Genomic DNA, 27699 nt, shown 5'->3' on the forward strand with positions numbered 1-27699 from the left:
TGAAATACCAGCCACAGCCCCACACTCAGGACAGTCTCTGGACTCAAGAGAACCTGGTGCCAGGCAACCTTCACACTCATTTAACCTCATAACAGCCCACATGTATGTCCTATGTATATCCCCATTATGCAGATGAGGAACGGAGGCACCCCGAGGTCAGGTGACTTGCCCAAGGCCAAGCTATTAAGAGCTGAGTTCCAACCTGGCCAGAGACCAATGAAATGCTTCACCCCTACATAACACTGCCCTTCGCCCCTTCCCCTTTGAAAGCTTCAGTGGGCTCTGGGCTTTCTGTCAGTCACGAAAGCAGAGCCCTAACTCCTCGCTACAGAAAGCCTGACTCCCTTCTCTCCCGGGGAGGCGGGGAGGCCCGCGGCTTCAGCAGCCCGCTCCGTTGCTCAGGCAGACTTCTCAAGGGAGCGGGAGACCTTTGCATCTGATCTTGAGACAAACCTCCCTCCCACCAACCCACCCCAGCAATGTGCCTAATGATGCCTTCTAAAATGCAAGGCTGCATTTTCATTCCAAAACCAGGTGGACCATCCTATCGGTAATGAATGGGTTTCCACCTCGCTGCTCAGGCTGCAACTGCCCTGCTTTGCCCGCCTTCCCCTCTGGGGCCCTGGGGGCAGAAACCACTCGAGGTCCCTTGGAAAATCCTGGCCTGGCCCCAGGCACAAAGAGCATGCCCAGCCCTGGCCCCAGCCCTGCTCAGGGCAGAGGCCTCTGGGAGGTCCTGGCTAGAGTGCCAAGAGCAGATGGCCCGGGAGAGGACCGCAATGCGATTTCCACATAATCCATAAACTTGGATGAGCCGGCGCTCCTTCACATGCATTACCTTGTAATCCCAGGGAAAGCCGTGCTGAGCAGAGCCGGCTCTCCCGTCCCACGAGCCCCCGTGAGCTGGGCGAGCCCTGCTCTGCTGAGCTGGGCTGGGAGGGCCGAGGAGCCCCGCCAGGGGGCCGAGCAGAGGCTATCTCCAGGGCTGTGCTGGCTCTGATATTTGTGAGCAGGAAGGAAGGCCCGTAAGATCCCAGAGACTTCCAGAAGCACCAGTTCTCACGCTGGGACCAGGCGAACTCCATGTGGCAAAAGCCAGCGGCTAGGAGTCAGGACTCCCAGGGTCTCCCACCCTTTTTAAAATATATATATATTTTATTGATTTTTTACAGAGAGTAAGGGAGAGTGAGAGATAGTTAGAAACATCGATGAGAGAGAAACATCGATCAGCTGCCTCCTGCACACCCCCTACTGGGGATGTGCCTGCAACCAAGGTACATGCCCTCGACCGGAATCAAACCTGGGACCCTTGATTCCGCAGGCCAACGCTCTATCCACTGAGCCACACCGGCCAGGGCGCGTCTCCCACCTTTGCCTCTGGTTCTGCATGAGGCCTGAGACAAGAGACATCCTCTCTGGGCCTCTTCACCCCAGATGTAGAGAGGATGTGCAAGCACAGGTGATTTAAGGAGCTCCCCTGTTTGCCTGGCACATGCCAGTGCTGCTCCCCAGATAAAATCGCCCAAGGCCACGCTGAGGTAGGTGCCCGCCCCACTGACTGTTTCGGGTGCCCAGGGATGTCCTTGGCTCATTAGACCTGGACTGAAGTCCCAGCTCTGCCGCTGAAGAGGGGTGTGACCAGGACGATGCCGCTTCACTCCCCCAGCTTTTGGCTCCCCTTGTCTGTCAATTAGGGACTCTGCCGCCACCCTGCTTTCCTCGGGCACATTATACAGATCACATCAATCAGGACACTGGCCCACGGGAGACTCTAGCATCATCGGTCGGCTCCAAGTAAAATATATTAAACTGGATCAAATATGTGTGAAAATCCGTGCATGTTGGTGTTATCACCTTTTTCCTGGCTCTGTCTTCCCTGCCAAATCGCACGTCTCCTGCGTTCCCACACCCTCTCCATGATTCTGCGTCACCCTGGGAGCTCCAGCTCATGTGCTAATGACTCGGTTAGTGGCTGGTGCCGCCATGCACCCGCACACAGGGAGGCTCTGGGCACGGGGAGCCTGGGCTTTCCGATCCCCGGGGCAGCGCAGCTTCTGGCCTGCAGTTCCCGGGCGGGCGGGAATGCATGTGTGTGGTGCCTCCCTGTGGACACCCCGCGTACGGCCTGGGACCCACCCTGATCACAGACCCACCCCAGCCCTCACCGGCATTGCTGAGGAAACCCAGGCCCACGGGGGACACACTCCTTGTCCAGACCAAACAGCTCCTTAGACGTTTTACAAACAGAAATAAATGGCGGGTAACAGTCCCCCATGGTTCTATAAGCACGAATACTGAGACAAAGAACCGAGTGCCCGAGTCCATTTCAGAACCAAATTTGGGGGCTGGTGTTCAGACCACAGGTGCCCCCGAATCTTCAGGGAAAGAGGAGCACCCCACGCTTTCCTGTTTATCTCAGGCTCTGCGAGTCTCTCGCTTCTGAAACCACATCTGGCTACTGAGGCTCCGTGACAGTCTCCCCGACTCAGGTGAGGCCGTTCACTCTCCACTGCCCAGTGGCTCTGGCTGGGGTGACCTGGTCCTCCCTGAGGCCGGGCTCACTGTTGTCACTGTGACCCGTCTAGAGGGGATGGAGGATGCCCCCGAGCCACCCAGTTCAGGGATACAACAAGCTCTGCCCCAGGAAAATCCCGGAACAGCGAGGCGGGCACTGCCATCATTCATTCAACAAACACTGACCGAACCCCTACTCTGCACCAGGACTGGAGCCAGCAGAGGTCCCAGCAGCTGGAGGGAAGTGTCGGTCTGGGATGAGAATATCCTGAGCAGCAGCCAGAGTCCAGTTAGGGAATGTCGCCCAAGCCAGGTAGTTCAGAAGAGGGAACTTAAATACAGGGAACTGGCTGCAAAAAGTATTGAAAAGACTGAAAACACAAAAACGGGGGATGGGAAGTGACCCCGAGATTAGCAGCAGAAGCCACCACCACCCCTGGAGCTGGAGGGGCAGAGGGAGGAGGCGGTGCTGCCAGGAGCCTGACCACCGGCGGGAACTGGCATCATGAAGAAGCCTGGCGGCGGGCGGGCAACGGGACCAGAGGGGATGCAAAGAATGAGGAGAAATACCCCGCTTCTCCCTTCGTCCTCCCCTCTCTCACCAGTACCTCCTACTGGCCAAACCCAACTGGAATCCAGTAGCAAGAAAGCTTGGAAAAGGTAATTTTCAGGGCTCAGCACCCCCCTCAACACATGTGCACACGCAGGCGCACACACATTGCAGAGCTTAGCAGGGAGGGGAGGGCGCGGATCTGAGAGCAACAGGCAAATGACCTGAACAGTGCGTGAGGGGAATATGCAAGCATCTGTGTGACGTGAATGCTCAAGGATGTTCGGTGTGGTAGGGCATCAGTGTCAAAGGTGTGAGTGTGTGTGTGAGTGTGTGTGTGTGTGTGTGTGTGTGTGTGTGTGTGTGTAGAATGTGCAGGTGTGTGTATTGGTGTAAGTATGTATCAGACGCATTTCCAGGGACTGTATAAATGTGTGGAAGGAGCAAGCATTCAAGGGTGTGTGTGTATGTGATGAGAATATCTGCAGCTCGTGGTGTGTGTGTGATGTGAATATTCAAAGCCGTGTGACAAGATGTTCAAGGATGTCGGGGGAGGCTGTGTGTGGGGCTGTGCGTTGGAGATCGGGGAGGAACGGGGATGGGAGAAAGGGAGGGCAGGGATATTCTCCACGGACGTGGCAGGAAATGTAGCCTGGGTCTTTGTGGGAAGACAGATACGTATAAAACACTTCTCACTCTCACATATGCCCAACAATGGCTAAGAGGGTGCTGTTCAAAAGCGCTGTGCATCAGGTCTGACTACAATATCTTTTTAACAAACATACTTTTCCATCCAAATGAGTGCCATTTGCTTCAAAGGAGTCATCTTAAAAAGTCAAACTCTTATTTTATTGAGGGTGAACGAAGTTTGTGGACCCGCTTTCAGTCGATTTACATGCCATCCACGAAATCCACAGCCATTACTACAAGCATCATATATTCTTAGTGGCTACGGCCAGAATTACCCAACTTCATCACTTCATCGCTGGCTTGACATAAGAACGTTGCCAGCACCCAGATCTCTCCCCTTTAAAAAGAAAATGCTAATTTGTCACCTGAGGAGCGTTACTGCTTTGATGATTGGCTGCTGCGGGTCGGAGGGTGCAGGCAGCTACCACAGAGTCACATCACGTGCACACTGGGCTTCTATGAATTCCAAGTGTTATCCGGGGATTTCTACAGGTGAGAAGGCTTTCCCTTCCACTGGGGACGAGCTCGCTGCCCCCAGACTCTAGCTCTGGAGCGAGCCTCAGGTGGGTGGGGCACTCCACCCTGGATCCCCAATGCCTATCTTTGTGTGAGCAGCTCCATGGTGCTGAGGTCACGTGATTTGGAATCCCCTGCATCTTCTCCCAAACTGCCCTCGTTTGGGCCTTTCCTCGGGGGGCATAGACCTGCAGTCAGTCAATGGCCCCTGAGAGGTATGGGAACCCTAATATTTTATACTGCATAGCCCCTCAACAGAGTAATCTTGTGCTCAACCCAATACCCCAGGGTTGGTCCCATCCCTAGAGGAAACTGGCCATGTTAGATTCTCCCAACAGGCCTGCGCCAGTCACCAAGGCGATGCCTTTCTAAGAGACTGTGCAACGGTAACTGTGAACGTGATCTGTGACTTACGCATGGGCTTTTATTGTATTTTATAATTTTTATTGATTTTTAGAGAGGAAAGGAGAGGGAAAAAAACATTGACTTGTTCTACTTATTTATTTTTGTCGAGACAAGGCGACCAAAAATTTTGGTTGCCTCCCCCCAAAAAAAAATTGGGAGAGAAAGAGATTGTTCTACTTATTTATGCATTCACTGTATGTGCCCTAACCGGGGATGGAATCCACAATCTTGGTGTATGGGGACAATACTCTAACCAACTGCACTACCAGGCCAGGGCTGCACGCAAGATGGGACTCCACTGTAACAAGAGACCACAGAACTCACTGTCTTGCCTTCAAAGAAAACAACTCTTAGGCTGTCTTGGACAATGACGAACTTAGAACTGCCCTGGCCGGTGTGGCTCAGTTGGTTGAGCATCATCCAATGCACCAAAAGGTTGCCGGTTTGATTCCCGGTCAGGGCACATGCCCGGGTTGTGGGCTCCACCCCTGCAGGAGGCAGCCAATAGATGACTCTCTTTTACATCAATACTTCTCTCTCCCTTTCTCTCTAAAATCAATAATCAATAAACACACATACGTATATGTTTTAAAAACCTTAAAACACTGTAAAATTCCCACAGGCAGTACACTCCAGCCCCACAGAACTTCCTTCAGGCCTCAGGGGCACATGTTCCTCCCCCGGCTCACTCCCCTATTCCTCAGGCCTCAGCTCAGCCCTGACCAGCCCTCCCTGACCCCCTGCCCGGGTTGGGTGCCCAGCACATGTCCCTATGGTATAGCTCGCCTTTGCTAATTGGTGGGTCTGTTTCTTGCTCCGCCATCATGAAGATATTGGCAGGAGTATTTATTACCTTTTTTCTTTTAAATTCTCACCCAAGGTTATTTTTTCCATTGTTCTTGAAAGGGAGTTGAAGGGAAGGAGGGAGCGGGGAGAGAGAAACATCGATATGAGAGATACATCGATGGGTTGCCTCCTGAATACGCCAGACTAAAGCCGGGGATTGAACCTGCAACCCAGGTACATGTCCTTGACCAGGAATCCCCGAGCCTTCAGTCCGAGGGATGACACTCTAACCACTGAGCAAACTGGCCAGGAGTATTTTGATCACCATTTTCCCACAAATTCTTGTTGAATGGTAACTGCAATGTTTTAGAACTTCACTTTAATGCTGAATAGGCCTAAATGTCAAAGAATTCTCCCCATGTGGCCATTTCCCAGGGTTCCTCCTACTGCATTTCAAGCTACTGCCCGTCACTGACAGGAGACTGGCCGGCATGCCCTGTGTAAGATACACACTTGAGGACTCTGTCTCTCATCATTCCCGTCTCCAAATTCAGTAACATCCATCTCTTCTGTCTCACTGCTGTCTCCTCCAAATCCTCTTCATGTTCTCCCAAAGTGCTCCAGCTCGGGTCTTCCCAGGGGTGCAAACTCTATGATTCAAAGGTGATCGTCCAGACAGCAGGGGGCAGTGGGCGGCTTTAGTGTCACATAGCTGAGTCCAAACCCGTGAGTCTAAATCCAGAGTCCCTTCACCTCCCTGATCAGCACGTGGCAAGAGGAAGCCTCCACACAGGGCTGAGTTGGGAATCGCGTGAGGCGGAGTAAGGGGACGGCCCCCCCCCCCCTGGCTGGCTACACGTCAGCTTCGGGCTGCCCCTCCGGCCCACAGAGCAGGGCACTGGGGGCTCTCCTCCAAGGCAGGGACCTCAGGCCAGGGGCGGCGAGGCTGCCTGCGAGGGGCCTGGTTGTCAGGCAAATCCTGCCACCTTGTGGCGCTCGTGCATATGAGCCCAGCCCACCAGCCCTGGAGCCCTGCCTAGCCCCCTCCACCTCCTCCTGACTTCTTAGTCTGGGGTGTCCTCTCTGAGCCCCGAAAACCCCAAGGCTCCCTAGCCTGGAGGTGCCCTCCCGAACCCCATTCTCAGGGTGTTCCCCATTTTGTCTTCCCTAATAGCATTGGGGCTATTTTTCAAATGGAGAACCTGGAGGTCTCTCCCTCCCACCTCAGTCCCTTCTCAGCCGCTCAGCAGCGACCTGGGGGCTGGGTAGCCAGGTTTTCAGGAATCAGTGGTGTTCACGCGCTGCCAAACCCTCAACAAACCTGCCGCTGGCTTCTCTGGCCCATTTGAGGATGACTTGGGGCAGAGTGGCGAAGGTGCGTGTGTGTGCACACATACCAGGTTCACTCATGCGCCTATTCCTGGCTGTCCCCACCCCGGACTCACAGGGGACCGCCCAGGGCCAGCCCTCAGCTGCAGCAGCGCTGGCTGGCTGGGCCTAGCCCTGCACCTTTACAGCCACCCCTGCTCTGGACCCCGCCCCTGGGAGCAGGGGGCAGAGCAGTTTCCTCCTTCGCTTCCTGTGGTGGTGAACTTCCCAAGGCACGTGGAAGGTGACTGACAGCCGCGATGACTGGCTCCAATCCAGGCTTCCCGGGAATGAAGCAGAGAAGGGCGGGGGGACGGGGCCGCCCTAAGGTTCCTGGCACACGGGCTCCATCTTGCTGGGCATGCCTGCAGCTTAGCGCTCTTAGTGACTGGGTTGGCCACCTTTCCGCTGTTTCTCTCTCCCCTGCTGGTGTAATAGGATGGGTCAGTGGGTCTACTCTGGCCTTAGTGCCCCATGAGCCGGTGCTAACAGTGGCTCCGGATTTCCTGGCCCAGGGTGGGGCGGAGCCGACATGCCCAACCCGCTGGCTGTGAAGATGGGACTGGCCTGCCACGCACGCATGTTGAGATTGGCCGTGGAATGAACACGCTAATGTCCAAATTACCCATGTCCCTTATCAGACAAGTCAGACAGAAACTCCTAGTTAACATAAAGCCTGGAAAAGGAAAGAATGGGAGATGTAAGAGCTAAAGATGACACAGCTGAATCCAGAATGTGGGAGTCTAAAGCCCCTGGAAGGAGGAACCACTTGCTGAGAGTGTCTAACAAGCCGTGCCCAGTGCTGAGTACCTTCACATAAATTCCCACATCTTCTGAGAGTCTCATCATGTCTTCCAGATGAGAGGGAAGGCGAAGAACGGCGAAGAACTAGTTTTGCACACAGATCGAAGTTCATTTTGGCCCCGCTACTTGCGAGTTACCCTAAGCAAGTTAACGCATCTCTCCGAGTCTATGTTCTCATCTTTCACACAGGGATACGGCGTGACGATGCCGGCCCCGCTGGTTTGAATGGAAATGTGTGTTGCAGGTATGGTTCTAGCACTCAGGGTCACACCACTGTTGCTAACAGTGAGAGTAGCTGTAACCTGCTGAAGGGCATAAATTCAAACCCAGGCTTTCTGACTCCCAAGTTCAGTACTCATGAGGAAAGAAGCCAATTCAGGCCCGGCTGGTGTAGCTCAGTGGTTGAGCGTTGACCTATGAACCAGGAGTTCAGGGTTTGCACATGCCCAAGTTGCCGGCTCCATCCCCATGGGGGGGGGGGGGGGGGGCGCGCGTGCAGGAGGCAGCTGATCAATGATTCTCTCTCATCACTGATGTTTCTCTCTCTCCCCCTTTCCTCTCTGAAATCAATAAAAAAAAATTAAAATAAAAAATAGCCCTCGCCAGTTTGGCTCAGTGGACAGAGCATCGGCCTGTAGACTGAAGTGTCCCGGATTCGATTCCGGTCAAGGGCACATGCCCAGGTTGTGGGCTCGATCCCCAGTAGGGGGTGTGCAGGAGGCAGCCGATCAATGATTCTCTCTCATCACTGATGTTTCTATCTCTCCCTCTCCCTTCCTCTCTGAAATCAATAAAAATATATTTTAAAAAAATAGAGAATGAATAAAACAAAAGAAACAGAAAAGAGGAGAATGAATTATTCCCTAGGCTAGACCGATACTTCCATCTATCAAGTAGAAAAGGAGGAAATAACAAAAGGGGAAATGGTTAAAAGAAAGAAAACTATACAGATTTTGTCCACATACACACACACACACACACACACACACACACACACACACACACACACACCCATGCCTAGAAGCTGTCACAGCACACAAGGCTTTTGGATTCATTTCCTTGTTTTCTCCCTGGCCCAGGAAGCCAGCTGACTCACTACAGCAATGTGACGCCCAACCACCAGCTTGGAGCGAAAAGGGAAGGCACCCTCGGAGCCGGCCCTCTATGCACAGGGAGAGAAGCCAGTCCTCCTCCAAGGACACACCAGCCAAGACCACACAACGATAAATCCATTTATTTCTCAGAATCGTTTGCTTCTTGAGATTCCCTGCAAAGATGGGGCAACCACAACACGTCCTTGAGGCCCCAGCTGCAGACTTGTCCGAGCATCGTCCACCGGCGCCGAGTCCATCAGAGGTCCAACAGGAACCTCCTCACCTGGGCCAGGTACTTGGGTTGCAAATAGTCCCCCAGCTCCTCCTTGCTGACCCACACGTGCCGGCCCTTCTTCTCGGCCTGGGAAAAGTCTCCCGTTAGGAGCAGTGCTTTGAAGAAGAATACTTTGGCCCCGAGGCTACTTTCTGTCCGCACTGCCTGGGGGAACTTGAACTTGTAGTGGCCACAGGGTGCATTTCCCAGGAACTTGGCTTCCATGTTGTGTTCTGAGGGAGGGGGAAAAACAGAATTGCAAGATGAGGACACACCCACCTGCTGATTCGGGCCAAGGTAAGAGGAAGAGAAATCCCGGGGAGTGAGGAATCCCCGCGGTCATTCCTGAGGAGCCGATTCACTGGGTCCACCCCGTGTGCCAAGCTTCTGCTTTCACACGGAATCCAGCAATGCAGCTCCAATACCACTGCCGGAGTCGCGGCACTGAGCTTCTAGACTCGGCCCCATTACCGTCTGCTGGTGAAGGACCAAGTCACTTGGTATCTGGAAAGCAAAACTCAGCCTTTCAAGGAGTGTCTCACGGAAAGCATGAGAAGGACCTGATTGGACTTGTGTAGGGTGAACACACCATAACCAAAGTTAAAAGACAAAGGTAGGTAGATAAGTCCTGCAATGTATAACAAAGGGCTTAATAACCCCATCCCGGTATTTTAAAGGATGGGGAAATGATGGGTTACTGAAAGGCATGTGGAGAACGGGCGAGCTAAACAAGAAAAATAAAGCTGGATCTTGGCCCTCATGTCAAAACTGATACCGCACAGACAAAAGATTTAACAACAGAGACTTAAATTTTTCATTAGAATTTTATTCATTTTTAATGGTTTCATGGATATTTAATAATATTTTCTGAATGTTGCCATATTTTTTAATTTTTCATTTAAAAATAAAGAGACCATAAGAGTACTTTATTTTCTGCATCATTTTTAAGAGAGGAAGGTCTAAACAAAACACAAAATTCAAAAATTCAAAAAGATATTTACATAAAAATTAAGCCGTTCTTCAAGAAAAAAAACACCACCATAAAAAAGTCAAAGACAAAATGACAAACTAGAAAAAAATATTTCAACACATTCAAAGAGAAATACCTTAAGGTATAAGAAGTATTTAGAAATCAATGAGGAAAAAAAAAACAAATCTAAAAGAAAAATGAACAAAGCATATGAACCGGAAGTTCACATGAAAGTCAGTATCAAACTCATTAAAGTAGGCTCAATCTTATTAGTAAACAGAAATTAAAACTACAACCTACTATTACTAAAGTTCAAACACTGAGCGGTACGCTGCTTGTCGAGGTTAAGAAAACATGGGTACTCGGCAATGGATGTGAATGAGTATGATTGCTCTGTTTGGCAAGGTATCAATTTTACTTATACAGTCCCTGTGATCTAGCAACTCTGCTTGCCCGTGTGAGCAAAGATGAGTGTACAAGGATGTTCACTGCCCCTTTATTTGTAAAAGCAACAGACTGGTTAAACAAATGGCAGTACATGCACATATGAAATACCACGCTGGTGTTAAAGTGCGAGCTATGTCTTCGTGTACTGATACAGACAACTAAAGGCTCTATATAAGAGGAGAAAAAAAGTATGTAACTGTATAAATATGCTCTGTGTGGGTAAAAGAAACAGATACCATATGTGCAATTCTAAAAACATACCAAAACTGCTGATGGTGGTTGCCTCTGAGAAGGGAAAACTACTTCTTACCCTGTGATACGTTTATTAGACACTGTTTGATAAATTTTTCACCATCTTCAATGAATTGACATTCTCCATATTAAAAAACAACAACACTATATACAAAATAGTCAATAGTGGGTATCTGTGAGTGGTGAGATTATATCGGTATGTTTCTTTGTATCTTTCTGAAATTTCCACTTAATTTCTATAACCTGGGGAAAATGGATTAAAAAGTAATCAAATCAAGAAAATAAAAAAGAAACAGTTCATTACAAACATGAGCAAAGAATCTGAATAGGTAGTTCATGGAAGATGAAATACAAACAGCCAATAAACATGAGAGGATGGTCAATCTCACCAGCAATTAGGAAAATGCCAATCCAAAAGCAATCATTTTTACGGACTGGATAGGCAAAACTTAAAAGGGACTATTTCATGTTGGTGAGGCCTCGGCAAGCAGGCACTTCTTTACACCACCCCTGAAAATTGCAAATGTTAGATTCATTCTGCAGGACCACTGGGAACAGCAAAGCCCCCCCCCCCAACTCCACCCCTATCTGCATGCTCCCTCTCCTGCAGGCCACACAGGCCCCTCGAGGGAAAGGGTACTTAAGATGGTGGCAGGGCCCGTAAAGTGGTTGTGCAATGATCCTGCCAAATCCACTTTCTCAAAAACACTCAGGAGATACTTCCTCGGGCCAGATACTCTGCTGAAAGCTGGAGGATGGAGAGGAATAGATACGGCACGTACCTTCAAGGGGGTCAGAACTCTGGCTGGGGAGGGAAACGTGTTAATAAACAACCACAGGGCAATGGGATAAGTGAAAGAGCATATCCTCCACCAGCACAGAAGCTCCCAGGGAGCAGTAATGTCCTGTGGTGTCATCACGGTGACCCCACGGCCTGGACAGGGCCAGCAAATGGAAGGCAGAGTGTTTGCTATCACACTGAGTAAGGCACACGCAGTGCTACGGAGCCCTCAGGGAGGCGCAGCTCTCCCTACCCGGAGGCCTGGACAAACTTCCACCACAGGATGTTTAACGAACGAGCTGAGACTTAAAAGCTGAGCAGTCAGACCAGGGAGGAGTAAAAGCAGCCAATCGGGGACCAGCATGCGTCAAAGCAGAGGTGCATGAAAGACCACATTATTCAAGGAATGCAAAGCAAAAGGTTTGCTAGGTTAGAACTTAGACTACACATTAATGAGGCGAGGCGGAAGACTGATGAGCTCGCGATCAGAACAGAAAGGATTTGCAGGCCATGCTTGAATGTCTGAAGTTCTATGGGAAACCCTGTAAGGATTCTAGGGAAGAAGCCACAGGGATCTGTGTTTGAGCAAGCTCATTCCAGCAGCACGGAAGGGTGTGACACAAAGGGGGAACGCATTCGGAATCGACTTCACCCGTCCAGTGCAGCGGTTCTCACGCACCGTGATTTCGCTCCCCGGCTATTACCTGGCAACGTCTACATGGTTTTGGTTGTCAGACTACAGGGGGTGGGGACGGGAATGGGGACAGGCCACAGATGCTGCTAAACATGCCACAGGGCACATAACAGTGCCCACAAAGAATACTCTGGCCCCAAACACCAACAGTGCAAGGCTGAGAAACCCTGGGGAGAAGTCAAGGTATCAAAGCCCACGCTGTGGGAACAAGAATACTTAGAGCGGACCAGGTAGGACTCAAGAGTTGATGGCCATCGGAATGCGCTCCAGGATAACTCTGAGGCTTCTAGTTGGGTGAACAGGTAAGTGGCGGTGCCAAAGAGCAAGGATAGGAAGAGAAGCAAGCTGAGAGAATGGTAGGAACAACAACGCTGAATGTACAGTTGATCCTTGAACAAAGTGGTACCCACCCCCCCAGGCAGCCACAAGTCCACATATAACTTGGACTCCTCCAAAATTTAATTATAAAAGCCTACCGTTGACAAGAAGCCTTACCAATAACACAGTCAATTAGCACATATTCCGTATGTGTGTGTATTATATACCGTATTTTTACAATAAAGTAGACTAGAGAAAACAATACATTTACAGTATTATACATACTTATTCAAGAAAACCAGCATATACGTGAACCTGCACAGTTCAAACCCATGTTGTTCAAGAATCAATGTACTAAGTTTAAAAATCTCAGTGGGACAGACACACTCTCACCTCATCTACGGAAAAGCCTTACCTTTAAACCGTCCTCAATCAGCCTTTAAATCCTCTGGCTGAGTCCACAGTGCACCTCACGGGGTTTAGAGGGCGGCGAGAACTCACCTGCCAGTGTGGCCAGGGTTCGCTCAGCTGTTGCTCGGAGGGTCTCCCCCGGCTGCCACTCTGCCTGAGGCAGCACCCAAACGTCCTGGTCTCCAAACTTCTCTTTGACCAACAGAACAAGGTTCCTGTCTAGCTTCCGGTGCAGTGAGGTCCGGTCGTTCTTTTCATCGGCATCTGCGAAGAAATGGGGGTCAGAGGAGACGAGATCATGTGATCTGCCAGCACCATGAAGATTAGAGCTTTTCAGTCTTCCTTTAAGGTAGAGCCACAACGCTTGCTCTCAACAAAACTTAAAAGAGTCCCTCTCCATCTGTGGTTGTGCTTTCTGCCATTTCAGTCACCCGCAATCAAATCATAAATGGAAAATTCCAGAAATAAACTAGCCAAAAGCTTTACATTGCACCACATTCTGAACAGCAAGATGAAATTGGGTGCCATCTTGCTCCATCCCTCCAGGGATATGAACCATCCTTTGTCCAGCATCTCCAGGCTGTATACACTCCTGGCCCGGCAGTCACTCAGCCATTCCAGTTATCAAACGACTGTCACAGTGCTTGTGTTCCAATAACCCCTATTTTACTTAATCATGGCCCCAAAGTGCAAGAGTAGTAATGCTAGCCATTCAGATATGCCAAAGAGAAGCCATAAAGTGCTTCCTATACCTGAAATGGTGAGTACACACAACAAGGTATTTTGAGAAAGACACACCACATTCACAACTTCTATTACAGTATATTGCTATAATTATTCTATTTTATTACTAGCTGTTGTTAATCTCCTACTGTGCCTAATTTATAAATTAAACTTTACCACAGGTGTATATGTATAGGGAAAAACACAGTATATACAGGATTAGGTACTATCCAGTTTCAGGCACCCACTGGGGGGGGGGGGTCTTGAAATGCATTCCCTGAGGATAAGGGGGGGACTACTCTAATTAAATTACAACCCTGACCCATCTCTCTAACTCTGGCCTCGTCCAAGGTAAAGCCTCACAATCTTGAGGAAACTAAAATATAAGAAGAGGAACCAAAAGCTGAACTTCTCCTTTAGAGAGCAAACCATGGAGTCCTTTCAGCTTCTGAAAAAGAGGCAATACCCACACTAATTCAAACCCTACTTCACTGGTGTGGACACTGTTTTTGACCTCACCAGCCCCTTTCCCTTTGGCATTCCTCTGAGACAGGATAGGAGAACTCATCCCGTGCTTTAGGAGGGATTTCAGATAAAGCACAGGGAGCTACTGGAAAAGGCTTAATTTCCCCCTCTCTCAGTCCAAACTAGGAGATCAATTCAGAAAACATTTCTAAAGTTTAACTGAGAAAGAAGGCTATCCCAACGTCCTTATCTCCTATTCAAAAATACTATAGGCCTTAAAAAATTATATTAGGGGCAGATGTGAGGAACCGGGGGCAAAATTATTTTTCTCCCACCTGAAAGACGGATGATTTGTCATTTGCAATTATTTGTTACTTAAAACACTGAGCAGGGTTAAGCAACTGTCTTTGGTTTGGGAACCAGAATACGCTTCTTCTCCTCCTCTTTCCCTTTTCTCCTGAAAAAGACCACACACCTGTTATGCGAGCTCCAGGTTTGAACTGTAGGAATTTCTGCTCCCACATTTCTTCCAAATCCTGTACCAGCAATATATTCTGTTCATCTTCATTGTCATCGAGGTCAGCTTTCCTCTTTGCCAGGCGCTGGGCTTCATCCAAAGCACGAAGCTCGTGGTCTGAATACCGGCTTCTCTCTATCTCGATCTGGGGAAATTAAAAGAGGCAAAATAAAACAGAGTTACAGCACACCTCACAGACTCAGAAGTTTACCACCCAACACAACCAGATATACAATCAAAACACCACGGGGAGGGGCGGGGGAGGGGGGGCGGACAGAGAAAGCACTGTGGGCTTGAGTTACATTTGCTAAAATATGATAATGTGATTGGAGGTCAAGATGGTGAACAACAGCCTTGGCAGCGTGGCTCAGTGGTTGAGCGTTGACCTATGAACCTGGAGGTAACAGTTCGATTCCCGGTCAGGGCACATGCCCGAGTTGTGGGCTCGATCCCCAGTGTGGGGTGTGCAGGAGGCAGCTGATCCATGGTTCTCTCTCATCACTGATGTTCCTATCTCTCTCCCTCTGTAATCAATAACAATAGTTTAAAAAAAAAAAAAAAAGGATGGCGAGTAACAGAGGCCACGCTGCAGTCATGTCAGTCTTTGATGGGAACCTCACTCACCAGGGACTTCCCTGGCCCATGGAGTTTACAGACGCCGCTCTTTCTTCCTAGTTTCCCTCCAGGGAGATTTCCTACTCCTCCTTCCGATCTCAGTTTAAATACCACTTTCTTGGAGAGAGATGACTTGACACCTCTCATAAGATTAAAATTAGGCGACCCTGTCAAACTCTCTTACAGCGCTGTGCATTTTCCTTCCCAACACTTCCCTGCCTCTGCGATTACTAGGTGTACCGGTTAATAACGCAGGTTTTTTCCAATAGATAAGAGTTACACATGTTGATATACAGTATATTCCATTTGATACGTATGCTATTTTGTTGTATTGATAAGAAGCTTCAAAACTTCCTATGTCAAATTTGCTGAAGGTGTTAACATCATAGATATTTTTATGCTTAAAAATGTCGAATTTCGTGCCCAAAAAAAAGAGCATTTGCTGGAAGTTTTAATTCATTATTTTGAAGAAAAGTGCTGCTGAAAGGTATCGTATACTTCGGGAAGCTTATGGTGAACATGCTCCATCTCAAGATCCTTGTGAACGCTGGTGTAAATGCTTTAAAAGTGATGATTTCTATGTGAAAGACAAAGAACGTCCAGGTCAACAGAAAAAGTTTGAAGACCAACAATTACAAGCATTATTGGATGAAGATGCGTGTCAAACTCTAAAACAACTTGCAGAAAGATTAAACGTTGCTCAGCAAACAATTTCCAACAGTTTACAAGCAATGGGAAAGATTTTAAAGGAAGGAAAACGGGTGCCACATCAACTGAAAGAAAGTCTTTTTTTGCATTGAATTGTGACTGGCGATGGAAAGCGGATTTATTTTGAGAATGCCAAACGCACAAAATCATGGGTTGATGCAGGTCAACCATCAACATCGACTGCAAGGCCAAATCGCTTCGGAAAGAAGACAATGCTCTGCGTTTGGAGGGATCAGGAAGGTGTGGTGTATTATGAGCTTCTAAAACCAGGTGAAACCTTGAATACTGATCGCTACCGACAACAAAGAATCAATTTGAACCACGACCAGAATGGGCCAGAAGGCACGGCAAAGTAATTTTGCTTCATGATGACGCACCATCACACACTTCAACACCAGTTCAAGACACGTTAAAAGATCTTGCCTGGGAAGTATTAACCCACCCGCCGCATTCACCAGACCTCGCTCCTTCAGATGACCACTTGTTCTGATCGATGGCACACGAACTTCCTGAGCAGCACTTCAAAACGTATGAAGAAGTGGAAAATTGGGTCTCTGAATGGTCTGCCTCAAACCAAGTTCTATTGGGACGGTATCCACAACTTACCTGAAAGACGGGGGAAATGTGTAGCTAGCGATGGACATTACTTTGAATAAAGCACTTTTGACGTTTCTCTTGAAATCATCGTGTTTTCTTTGATTACAAAATCCGCATTCTTAACCGGTTGAGACTCAATCCGCATTTTTAACCCGTTAATAGTCAATCTGCATTACTAACCGATACGCCTAGTATTCAGTCGTGTGATTGATTATCTGGTTCCTGACTGGCCCTCCTCACCAGCATGAAGCGCTGAGCATTTTCGCACAGTGTCTGTGCACAGTAAGTGCCCCGTGCTTCTCTGTGGTTAATGAGACACTTGCAGAGGAAAGGAGTACGCCGAGTACAAAGCACTGGACGGGAGCTTTAGCTCTCAGCAGCTAAGACAAAAACCATTTCCGGTTCTAGAGGAACATGCCGCTCCCCGGTCGCCACCTGTGGGCACTGGAGACCCTCGCCGCCTCTACACCCAGCTTCTGCCCACGGCTCCTCACTTGCCTCTCACACCAACCGACCTGGGAGGGAAACGGCTGGCTCTCTCACGGGCATCTCGCGGATGGGCCGCTAACACGCCTCAATGAGACTTTCTCCTCGAAAAACATCCCAAATAAAGCCTGTCTTCTCTCCAAACTGCCCACTCTGATAGCGACCGAGTCCGTCCTGTTCACCACCGCTTCCGTCGTGTGCTGAGCGCAAACCACAAGAAGTGTCTCCAAAGAGCTGCCTAAGGAGACAATAAAGAAGGCCGAGGAAAACCAACTACCTTTTACTGAGCGCCTCCTCGGCACCAAACCCACCACAAAGGGTAGGTGCCATTTTTTGCGGGTTAAGTGCACTGAAGTTCCGAGCGGTGAGGTTAACTGGCCCAAGGTCACACACACTCAGGGGTGCCCGAGTCGGGATCGAACCCGAGCCCACGCGCCTCTATTGGTTCCCTGAAGGCACCCCGAGGCCCCGACCTCGCGCCTCAAATCTACCTGCTGGAGTAGAGCCGCCATCTCCTCCTGCAAAGGGGTCAGCGCCTTGGAGACCACCGGTGGCCGCTGCAAGCACAGCGCACCCCACAGACGCCATGGGGACCCGCCGCTCGAGGGGGCGGCCGCCAGGGTCAGGCCACGAGAACCCGAGCCGCCGGCCCACAGCGGGCGCCGCCAGCCCCTCGCCAGCCCTAGCAGCGCGCGCGCTCCCGGCGCCGCCATCCCTGCTCTCCCGCGATGCACCGCGGCCGCGGCCCGGCCAATCCCGTGTTCCCACAAGGCAGCGCGGGGACGGCGCGTCCGGGAGCACCAGGATGAACCATTTCCATGCGGAGGGGGGGGCGAAGGGCTCCTGTTAGAATTTAGGGGAAAGAGGAGAAATCCCAGCTGAAAACCACAGCGATGGTTATTATGGAGCACATAAACCGGGAAAAGAGACTTTAACGGGCCCGGCGAAGGGGAATCAGGTGACTTTCCCTCGGGGCTTCCCCCCCACGGGCGCTCATGGTGCTGGCGCCGCGGACGGGAACTCGTTGGGGTCAATTCAAGTCATGCAGGCGGTAAAGAACGCGGGGTCTCGGCTCCTGTGGTCGTGGGCTTGGCCGCCCACGAGCAGGTAAGAGTGATCGCCCCTCCGAACCCACGGCCACCTCCAGGGTACGCTCCTGCCCTCGTCCCGTGAGTCATGGGGACTCCGGTGGGCGGCAGGCCTGGGGACCTCAGCGAGCTGTCCGTCCCCGCAGGATAGTGGCCCGGGTGCCGGCCGCCACCATCCACACGGGCGCCCAGCGGCTGCAGGACGCGGCGGCCAAGCAGAAGGTGGAGAAGACGGCGGCCCCGGCTCCGGCTCCTGCTCCGGCGGCGACCCCGGCTCCGAGCAGCAGCAGTTTCAGGTGAGGGCCGCTTCGGTCCAGCCCTCCCGAGACCAGCACCACCCTCCAGAGCCTGGGAACCAGAGAATTCCCAGCTCTGTCACTTGCCATCTGTGCCACTTTATGGAAATTAACCTCTAAGCCTCCGTTTTCTCGACTACAAATGGATAAAGTGCCGACAGAGATTGTGAGGATCAAAGGAGATGAGACTTAGCACAAAGTGGATGCTTGGTGAGCATGTGATGAATGAATGAATGAATGAATGAGTGAGTGAGTGAGTGGATGTCAGAGGCGCAGAGTCAGATCAGCTCTCTCCGTCCCTGAGAGGGAGCGCAGGTCGCACAGACTAAGCAGACACAAAATGGGAAGAGAGAGAGGGCGCTACGTTATGGTGTTGATTATTCTACACTTTTCAGAGTTGGTCTAAGATCCAGGGAGATCTCGGGCTCAGCCCTAGGGACTGGCATCTTGCTTCCCACCATTGCCACCACCTCCGTGTGCTAGGCGTACTTCACATCCATTTAACGAACATTTACTGAGAACCTACTCTGTGCCACGCACCCATACAAATACAAAACACCGCTCCTCCCCACAGTAGGGAGGACAAACCTTCAAACATCTTCACCAGAATCTGATGAGTGATAGACTGAGGTGAGAGCTGACTGCAGGGAAGTGTGAAGGAATGCGTGTCTAGCTCCTGAGTGTATCCGGTGAGACTGCAGAGAAGGAAGTGTGGAGCTGACACCTGCACCGAATGGGAGTTCAGCTGGACAAGATGAAAGGGGTTGTTTCAGGCAAAGCTAACAGGGCATGTGTGTAAAGGCACGTGGTGTGAAAGAACATGGAATATTCAGGTGCATGTGTGTGATGGCAGATGAGGTCAGCAAGACAAGAAGGAATCAGAATGCCAAGGGTATTGTCTGTAATTGGGGCTTGTGCACTGTCCCCACTGTAGACAGTGGGAGGGCTCTAAAGGAGTTTTAAGTCAGGATTCTGTTCTGGTCGTTCAGCATTGCCAGACACTGTTCAAGGTGTTAGGGACACATTGGTGACCAAACACACAGAAATCCCTGTCCCCGCAGAACTTAAATTATAGGGGGTAGGGGACAGCAAATATAAAACATGGGAGTATGACAGACGGCAGGAGTGTCTCCAGTGTTTATAAGCAGTAATGCCAACATGGAGGGAGGAGTGAAAATAGGAGGTGGAAGCAGAGAGGCCAGCAGTGTAGTAGGCACACAGGGCTACATGAGGTCATCGTCCGGACTTCAGCTTTTACTCTGATGAGATGGGAAGCCACTGGAGAGTTGTGAAGAGGGTTAACGCAGTGGTTGGCAAACTCATTAGTCCACAGAGCCAAATATCAACAGTACAACGACTGAAATTTCTTTTGAGAGCCAACTTTTTTAACTTAAACTTCTTCTAACGCCACTTCTTCAAAATAGACTCGCCCAGGCCGTGGTATTTTGTGGAAGAGCCACACTCAAGGGGCCAAAGAGCCGCATGTGGCTCGAGAGCCGCGGTTTGCCGACCACTGGGTTGACGCAATCATGCTTACATTTTTTAAAGAGTCCCTTTGGCTGTTGTGTTGACATTGAACTGTAGGGAAGCAAGAAGTCTTCTAAGCAGTTAGAAGACCATTGAAATAATCCAGGCAAGAGATGATGGTGGCTTGGACCAGAGTGACAGCTGTGGAGGTTGTATGAATGGTTGGACTGATACATTTAGAAAGTAGAACCAATGTGATTTATTAATGTAAAGTCTGAAAAAAAGGAGAGGAATGGAGGAACTCTCAAATTTGGGGCCTAGACAGCTGGGAAGATGGAGTTGTTAAGATGGGGAAGACTACAGGAGCTTGGGATTGGGTGGCTAAGTTGGAGATGCTTAATTAACATCCAAGTGGAGATACGACGTTGGCTATTAGACATGGTGTTCGGGGGACAGATCTGGGCCACACATGCATGTGGAACACGCGCCAGAGATGATGATGAGACTACAAGATCATCAAGAGAGGAAGCGAAGCTCAAGAGAAGTCCAAGGACTAAACCCTCGAGCCCTTTGACATTTAGCGATTTGGCAGATGAGGAAGAATCAGCAAGAGAGACAGAAGAGAGGTAGTGGAGGCAGCCCATCAATGATCTCATCATTGATGTTTCCATATCTCTCCTTCTCCCTTCCTCTCTGAAATCAATAAAAATATATTAAGAGAGAGAGGTAGTGGGGGAAAAACCTGGAGAGATTTCTTTTTATGTGGTTCAAGTACAAAGGTCAGTTATGTCAAATGCTGCTGAAACGACAGGTTGCTAGGCTGAAGACCGACTTGCTCCTTGCATTTAACTTTGTAAGTTGGTCGGTGACCTTGAGCACAGCATTTCTGGTGGGGTGATGGGGGCTGAAGTCTGATTGGAGTGGGTTCAAGGAGCATAGAAGACGGGAAGGAACAGCAGGCACAGTCAGTTCTTTAAGGGGGACCTGCTGTAAGGGTCACAGAAATGGCAGTAGCTCAAGGAGGCTTGGGGAGCGAGAGGTCTTTGTTTGCTTTTCGTTTGCGGGGAGGCAGCCTCTTGCTGATGGGCGTGATGCAGCGGAGGGGAAAGAGCGATGAAGCCGGGGCGGAACACTGCTGGAGAGATGTCCTTGAGAGGCGCACGCACAAGTGAAGCATCAAAACAGGAGAGAATGCAAAGCTCGCGGGCACAGATGTTTGGTAGTGGGAGCTGGAGGGAAGTCTGATTGCTTCTATTTCTCCCTGAAGGCCATCAGCTGTCAGTGAGGAAGCAGGTTTGAGGAGACAAAAGAAGGTATGAAACAGTCATCCGGGAGACCGGAGGGACAATTGAGGGGGGATGTGCTGTCTGATTGCCAAGCAGTGCTGAGGGCCCACTTGACGTTAGAAGCCATTAAAATAAAGAATGGCTCTCAACCTGGGGCCATGTGCCTCCAAGGGGACTTTTAGCCATGTCTGCAGACATTTTTGATTGTCACAACTGGGGGGACATTAGGTAGTGGGTAGAGGCCACGGTATGCAGGGCAGCCCCCCACAACAATGAATTATCTTATTCAAAATGTCAGTAGTGCTGAGGCGAAGAAACATGATATAGGGAGACCAGTCAGCATTGCTGTCTATTTTTTTTCCAGCCAACTGTGCACGCACAGGCTCAGAGTGGCTGGAGAGATGGCTTTAACCAGGGGTAGGGGTTTGCCAGGAGAGTGCCAGGAAGTGGGTAGGGGTGAGGGGTGGGGATTGAGGGTGTGTGCAAGGGAATGATTATGACTGGCCATATCATCTACTTGAGGTCAGGGCAGAACGGAAAGCATCAGGGGTGTAAGGGAAAGGGGAAAGCTGGTAGGATGAGTGGGATTGAAGAGTTCCCAGTGGAGAGAGCTAGTGGGTGCGCCAGGAGGTGGCGGCCAGCGTGTGATGCTAGGAACCCAGGTTGTGATGGGGTTGCAGGTAGGGTAATGACAGGGCTAGTTCCCACGGGAGTAAGTAGCCAGGGTAGGATGGAGCACACAGGATCACGGGAGAAAGGGAAGTCAAGAAACAGAAGCCAAGGGTTGGGAGGCTCTTACTGAAAACATATGACAGGAGTAGTGGGCCATGAGCTCGGATCCCTGCATTTTTCTACACGTATCTCCGTTTCTAAAGTGCCTATAGCGCAGGTAGAAAATGGGTGGAAGACGCTGAGGCAGGGCCTCCGCCTTTGGGGTGCAGAGCTGCAGGGTACCCAGAGGAGATTCCAGCGTCTGCCCCATGTGTTGGGGCCCCTGGGGCTGGACTGGCCCAGGGACCAGCAAGTTCTCATGCCTGAGGCACAGCAGCAGGAGTCGGCCTCCTCGCGGACCCTCAGCGGGGAAAGGCGGCTGATGTCCGTCCGCAGCCGTGCAGAAGCGATGCCGTGTGTGCTGGCCCTGGTCTAGGTGGCCATGGTCTGAGGATGGCTGTGAAGAGGCGGCAGCCCGTTCCTGCTTCTGTGCGGTGAACCACTGGTTCATTTGCGCACTGGTCCTGCGGGGGTTCAAGGCCGAGCTTATCCATGCCTTCACTTCAATGGCTCGAGTTCCAAGTCCTTGCTGGTTCACAAACCTGTCTTTCTGCATAAGGCCGTGGTCAGCAAACCGAGGCTCGTGAGCCACATGTGGCTCTTTGGCCCCTTGAGTGTGGCTCTTCCACAAAATACCACAGTCTGGGCGAGTCTATTTTGAAGAAGTGGCGTTAGAAGAAGTTTAAGTTTAAAAAATGTGGCTCTCCAAAGAAATTTCAATCGTTGTACTGTTGATATTTGGCTCTGTTGACCAATGAGTTTGCCGACCACTGCCATAAGGCATTGCACTGGTCCATTCAGACTTCAGTCGGCTTAATTGTCTTCACTCCCACGTCCATGGGGGAAACTATCAATTGGGAAGCGGTGATGTTTTAAACATGAATGTCATCTCGGCCTCATCCGTGTGTGTAGGCTGATAAGCCAGGAACCTGCTGAGGTGCTCAATCATCTCTTAAGATCAGGCCTAGCAGGAAAGAATACACTTGTAACTCTTATATCACTGTGCTGTGTTGTTTTTTAAAAATATCTCTAGGAAAGTAGGTAGGGCTGACTTACTTGAGGGGAGGACTGTTCTCAGATAAGCGTGTATTTTCTAAACCTAAATCTGTTGAATTTCATGACGGGAGCGGGTACAGACACAGACCTGATTTGCACGTGTAGGCAGGGGGCAACAGCGGGTGTACTCACATCTCAAGGGCTTAATGACAGCTGCGTGTGTGTGAATAAGAGAGAGCACAGCCTGATAAGCAAAGCTCTGACCAGTTCCCAGCTATAACCCTGTGTCCCTGTTCCTACCTCAGTTTCTCCACCTGAAAATGCAGAGTGCTGACCTAGGAGAGCCAGAGATCAGGCTGGGCTGAGATCGCAAAAGATCGTGAACTCATCGCAGTGTCTGGGCCAGTGTTCTCAGCCCTGGCCTCACCTGGGGTTGGCCGGGGGCGTCACGGAGATAAGATTCCCAGGCCTACCCGTCACAGTAACAGGTGCTTCTGCTGTTCAGAGAGCGAGCCATTGGTCTAGGGTAGGGGTTGCAAACTACATTCCATGGGCCAGATCTGGCCAGTTGCAATAAAGTTTTATCGGGACAGCGACGCACATTGATTTACTGTTGTCTACAGCCAGCCGTTTTTGCGCTACAAAAACTCATGGCCAACAAAGCCTAGAATATTTACTCCCTGGCCCTTTACAGAAAAAGCCTGCTGACCTCTATTCTAAGGGATACTGGGGTTTTTTTATAGTAATAATAAGTGTTACTAAAGGGTTTTTTTAAATGTCTTTATTGATTTTAGAGAGAGGAAGAGAGAGGGGTAGAAAGAAACATCAATGATTAGAGAGAATCATCAATTGGCTGCCTTCTGCATGCCCCCACTGGGGATCGAGCCCGCAACCTGGACATGTGCCCTTGACCGGAATCGAACCCAAGACCCTTAAGTCCAAAGGCCGATGCTCTACCCACGAGCCAAACCAGCTAGGGCAGTGTTATTAAAGTTTTGTTGCCCTTTTTTTATAGAGTCAAATGCCATCTGCAGATGATGAAATAATAGCGGTTTAACTATTTTTAAGTTGCAGAAAGCGGATCCTACAAAGGATTGAAAGCACTGATCTGTTGCACTAGAAGGGACAAGAAGGGTGGGAGGATGGGCTGTCTCTCTTCTCAGAGACCAGCTCCCTGTGCCTAGTCAGAGGCGCTCAGACGGGGCGGCAGCACCAGGACGGAAAGGGGATGCCGGGCAGCCACCTCAGGGGCAGGTCGGGGCTGCTGTTTTCATTGAGTTTGTCCGTACTGCTGGGTCATTTTCAACTCTGGGATGGATTTCTTTGACTTTAAAAAATATAAGGACAACTTTCCATTAAATGTTCTCATTGCAGCATTTACCCGCCAGTTCCAGGCCAGGAGAGCCCCCTGAGGTGGGCGGGGAAGAAATTTGAGGAGATCCCCATCGCACACATTAAGGCCTCCTACAACAAGTGAGTGGGCAGGGGGCACCCGGGCAGGTCCGGGTGGGTTCCTCTCCCCTCCACAGGGAGGGCAAGGTGGTGCCCGTGCACGTGTCCCCCAGGCCCCCTCCTCTTTATGACGTTCACTCAGATTTCATGAAAATGTCAGCTGGGTTGGGCATATCCTATTGCTGAGATTTGCTTTCCCACAAACGGGTCCAAGGTCAGGGTGCCAGCATGGTGGGTTCTGGTGAGGGCCGGCTTCTCGTTGTGCCCTCACACGGTGGGAGGGGCCAGGGAGCGCTCTGGAGTCCCTCGCATAAGGGCACTAATCCCATTCATGAGGGCACCACCACACGACCTAATCACTTCCTAAAGGCCCCACCTCCAAACACCATACTATTTGGGGTTAGGAATTCAACGTGCATTTGGGGGACACAAACATTCGGTCCATAACAGAGCTCTCTAGCTTACACGACCTGTCAGTTTTCAGTGTGGCTTCAGGGATTGACTCTGACCCTCCCCGGCGCCTCCTATAAGAGTTCAAAAAGCATTTTCCTGGCTAAGTTCAGAGGAAAAGCAGCTGACTTGCTTTCTCACTCGGGCTTGTGAGGACACAGCCTAGCGCTCTCTAAAGTCCCTGAATAGTCCCCTTTCCCTTCTGTGCCTCCCCTGCTCTCCTAGCACCCAGATCCAGGTAGTCTCTGCCGCCAACCAGCCCCTTGCCCGCACCTCCTGCGGCACCGAGGGGTTCAAGAACGCCAAGAAGGGCACGGGCATCGCGGCACAGACAGCAGGCATAGCTTGCGCAGCGGTAAGTGTGGGGGGTGGGGACGGGCGGTATTAGTCCCTGGGAAGACGTGGTGTGGTGAAACCCTCACGCAGGACGCGTCTGAGCGTGCACGTGGCAGACCTTTCTGGAGGCAGACTGGCAGTGTGCCGCCTCTGGCGTGTTTATGGCCATCACTATACTAGTACTGCAGACACCGGACCCTCATTATCTGAGTCTTCAGAGACGCCGGCACTGTCCGTGTTTTGAGCCCGTTCACATACAGACTACGACTTGCTCAGAGCCACGCAGTCGCGTTAGCTCAGGTCTGGGACCAAAGCTTGTGCCCTGGCTGCTGCAGCACAGGCCTCCCGAGGGTCACACGCTTCTGCCTAAACACAGGTGTTTCCTGAAGGAAACCCTGGCCTGCACACCGCGCAGTGCCCCAGGCCATTGGCTGCTCTGCATTAACGATCCTCAGCGTGTGCTCATGTCCACCAAGGGGCAGGTCAGACCCTTGAAAGACACATGTCAGTGTTAACAGTGGCGCTGCGGGGCGGGTTCGGTAACATCTGCATGTTTCCTGGACTTTCCATCACGATGCCTTTGTAGTCAGTGAAGAAAAGTGTAACTTTCACTAAAGGTGTAGAATGGTAAGAGGACACTGGCTTAGTGGGTATTGAAGCTCTGCCTGCAGGTCCCGGGCTCCTGGAGGTCTGAGATTCTGCGTCCACCCTCCTGAGGCCCATCGGAGCGATGGTTAGGGACTCCACTAGGTGGCAGTGCTGTCCTGGGCGAAAGGCGGTCCCGGCTGACGCGCAGTCTGTGACTTGAGTGCTGTCTTCCCGCACCCAGGCCATCGGTCCTGTGTCCTTGCCGTCTTCCCCTGTTTACATTTGGGGGTGCCTTCTCCCTGGAGCTCTTACCCTGCGGCCTCAGGGGCAGGAGCTAGAGACGTGGGTGTAGCAGCTCCCGCTGGCCTCTAACCACTTGTCGCTCCGCTCCTCTCCAGAAAGCCACAGCGAAGGGCGTGACCCACATCCGCGTGGTGGTGAAGGGCCTGGGGCCGGGGCGCTTGGTAAGTGGCAGGGATTGTCCACACGAGTGAGTGCACTTGCTTCTGTAGACGGATGGGGCTGGAGAGCAGGGTGGGCGAGCGGAAGGGCCTTGTAGTGGGCTTCCATGAGGGCTTGGCTTCCTGTTGTTACAATCTACTGAGCCGAAAGCAAGCCCAGGCCACTTAGCTGAGTTCCGCAGACATTCGCTGGGTGCATGCTGGGTGCCAGGCCCGGGGAACAGAAAGGTGGTCCCTGGGGACCATCACAGATGGGACTCTCAGTACAGACGAGTGGGTGCACTGGTAAAGCTTGTGCCCGGGGGCTGGGAGCCCATCGGGGACGATCAGGAAAGCCCCCAAAGAGGTGACAATTCTGGCATTGTCCAGGTGAGGGACATTCCAGGCAGAGGAAACAACTTGGTTCCTAAAGCTGCCGAAGTGTGAGCCTGAGTGTGCGGTCACAGGCAGCCTTTGGACGTAGGTGGTAGAGCGCATGCAGGTGGGAGCGACAGGTGGGACACAGTGGGCAGCACTGAACACCTGGTAAGGGGCTTGGATGGGAGACCTTTGTGAGTAGGTATCAAAGCCAGGGAACCTCTCCACTCTCCCCCCACCCCCACCCCCACCCCCACCTCCCACGCCCCTTCTCGCTGTCCGGGCCCTGCCTGGACCCACTAGGCCATCACTTCCGGCACCAAGCCGTCCCCCTGTCCTCTGCTCCTCCCAGTCTGCCATCCAGGGCCTGACCATGGGGGGCCTGGAAGTGATCTCCATCACGGACAACACCCCCATCCCGCACAACGGCTGCCGCCCCAAGAAGGCTCGCAGGCTCTGACGGGATGAACCTGCACCTGAACCTGCACCTGACCGTCAGGCCCACCTCGAGACCTGCAGAAAGCACCCCTCGGAGCGCCCTGCGGGGGGCTGTTGGCGGTGCTCAGCAGGAAGGGACAGCGCTGCCTCCTCGCGTGGCGCCTACTTCTGACTGGAGACCCGCGTGCCCAGAAGTGAGGCCGTCTTCTCTGGGACACGGGGGGGGGGGGGGGGGGGGGGGGGCCTGTGGCCCAGACCCCAACCAGGAGCTGCTGCCCTGCCTAAAGCAATAAAAGATCTCTACCATCTGAAGTGATTGTCAGACTTTGCTCCCAGATTGGCAGACCGTAACCCCACGCGCTCCTGAAAAGGGTTATGAATTGAGATGAAACCCCAGTTGGGAGGGTTGACATATAAACCAGCCACCACTCGGGGAGACGGGCCCGCCACGGAAGGCTGACCGTTAAGCAGGCCTGTTTACCTGGAAGCCAGCTGCCGCCCGCTGCCCCTGCCCCCCAGCAGCAGCCTGGGTCCGAGAACACAGGTGGGCCGTGCGCTCCACCTCCTGGGGCAGAGAGGAGGCAGAGCCGAGCATCGGGCCCGAACACGGGCACGAGCCAAGTGCTGGCACAGCTTGTGTGGCACGCATCCGTTTCCTGGCAGCGGGTTCCGGATTACTCTGAAGTGCATCTGCAGTTTTGCTTCTGGCGGCTCAAAGCTGGTGGCAC

At 51.5% G+C, this 27699-nt stretch overlaps 2 protein-coding genes across 2 annotated transcripts; one reads left to right on the forward strand and one right to left on the reverse strand.

Annotated features, from left to right (window-relative positions):
- Positions 1-8890: 8890 nt before the first annotated feature.
- On the reverse strand, positions 8891-17707 carry MRPL46 (mitochondrial ribosomal protein L46). The gene is made up of 4 exons (XM_079764262.1): positions 17477-17707; positions 14538-14724; positions 12965-13138; positions 8891-9234 (listed from the first exon to the last, which is right to left on the reverse strand). The coding sequence occupies exons 1-4, from the start codon at positions 17696-17698 to the stop codon at positions 8984-8986; spliced, it is 834 nt and encodes a 277-aa protein (XP_079620388.1). The 5' UTR covers positions 17699-17707; the 3' UTR covers positions 8891-8983.
- A 118-nt stretch (positions 17708-17825) lies between these two features.
- Positions 17826-27269, forward strand: MRPS11 (mitochondrial ribosomal protein S11). The gene is made up of 6 exons (XM_079763948.1): positions 17826-18092; positions 18220-18369; positions 24264-24362; positions 25017-25146; positions 26114-26179; positions 26886-27269. Exons 1-6 carry the CDS (start codon positions 18028-18030, stop codon positions 26991-26993), a joined length of 618 nt encoding a protein of 205 aa, XP_079620074.1. The 5' UTR covers positions 17826-18027; the 3' UTR covers positions 26994-27269.
- Positions 27270-27699: the final 430 nt, after the last annotated feature.

The sequence above is a fragment of the Cnephaeus nilssonii genome, assembly GCF_951640355.1.
Source record: "Cnephaeus nilssonii genome assembly, chromosome: 24".
Taxonomy (NCBI): Eukaryota; Metazoa; Chordata; class Mammalia; order Chiroptera; family Vespertilionidae; genus Cnephaeus; species Cnephaeus nilssonii.

What these genes read in the sequence shown, in the direction of transcription:
- MRPS11 (XM_079763948.1), top strand. Translation starts at nt 18,028, where the DNA reads ATGCAGGCGGTAAAGAACGCGGGGTCTCGGCTCCTGTGGTCGTGGGCT. An exon ending in CCGAGCAGCAGCAGTTTCAG is followed by an intron (nt 18,370 to 24,263) that starts GTGAGGGCCGCT and finishes TTCTCATTGCAG; the next exon opens with CATTTACCCGCCAGTTCCAG. An exon ending in GCCTGGGGCCGGGGCGCTTG is followed by an intron (nt 26,180 to 26,885) that starts GTAAGTGGCAGG and finishes TGCTCCTCCCAG; the next exon opens with TCTGCCATCCAGGGCCTGAC.
- MRPL46 (XM_079764262.1), bottom strand. Translation starts at nt 17,698, where the DNA reads ATGGCGGCGCCGGGAGCGCGCGCGCTGCTAGGGCTGGCGAGGGGCTGG. An exon ending in TGGCGGCTCTACTCCAGCAG is followed by an intron (nt 14,725 to 17,476) that starts GTAGATTTGAGG and finishes TAATTTCCCCAG; the next exon opens with ATCGAGATAGAGAGAAGCCG. An exon ending in AACCCTGGCCACACTGGCAG is followed by an intron (nt 9,235 to 12,964) that starts GTGAGTTCTCGC and finishes CCCCTCCCTCAG; the next exon opens with AACACAACATGGAAGCCAAG.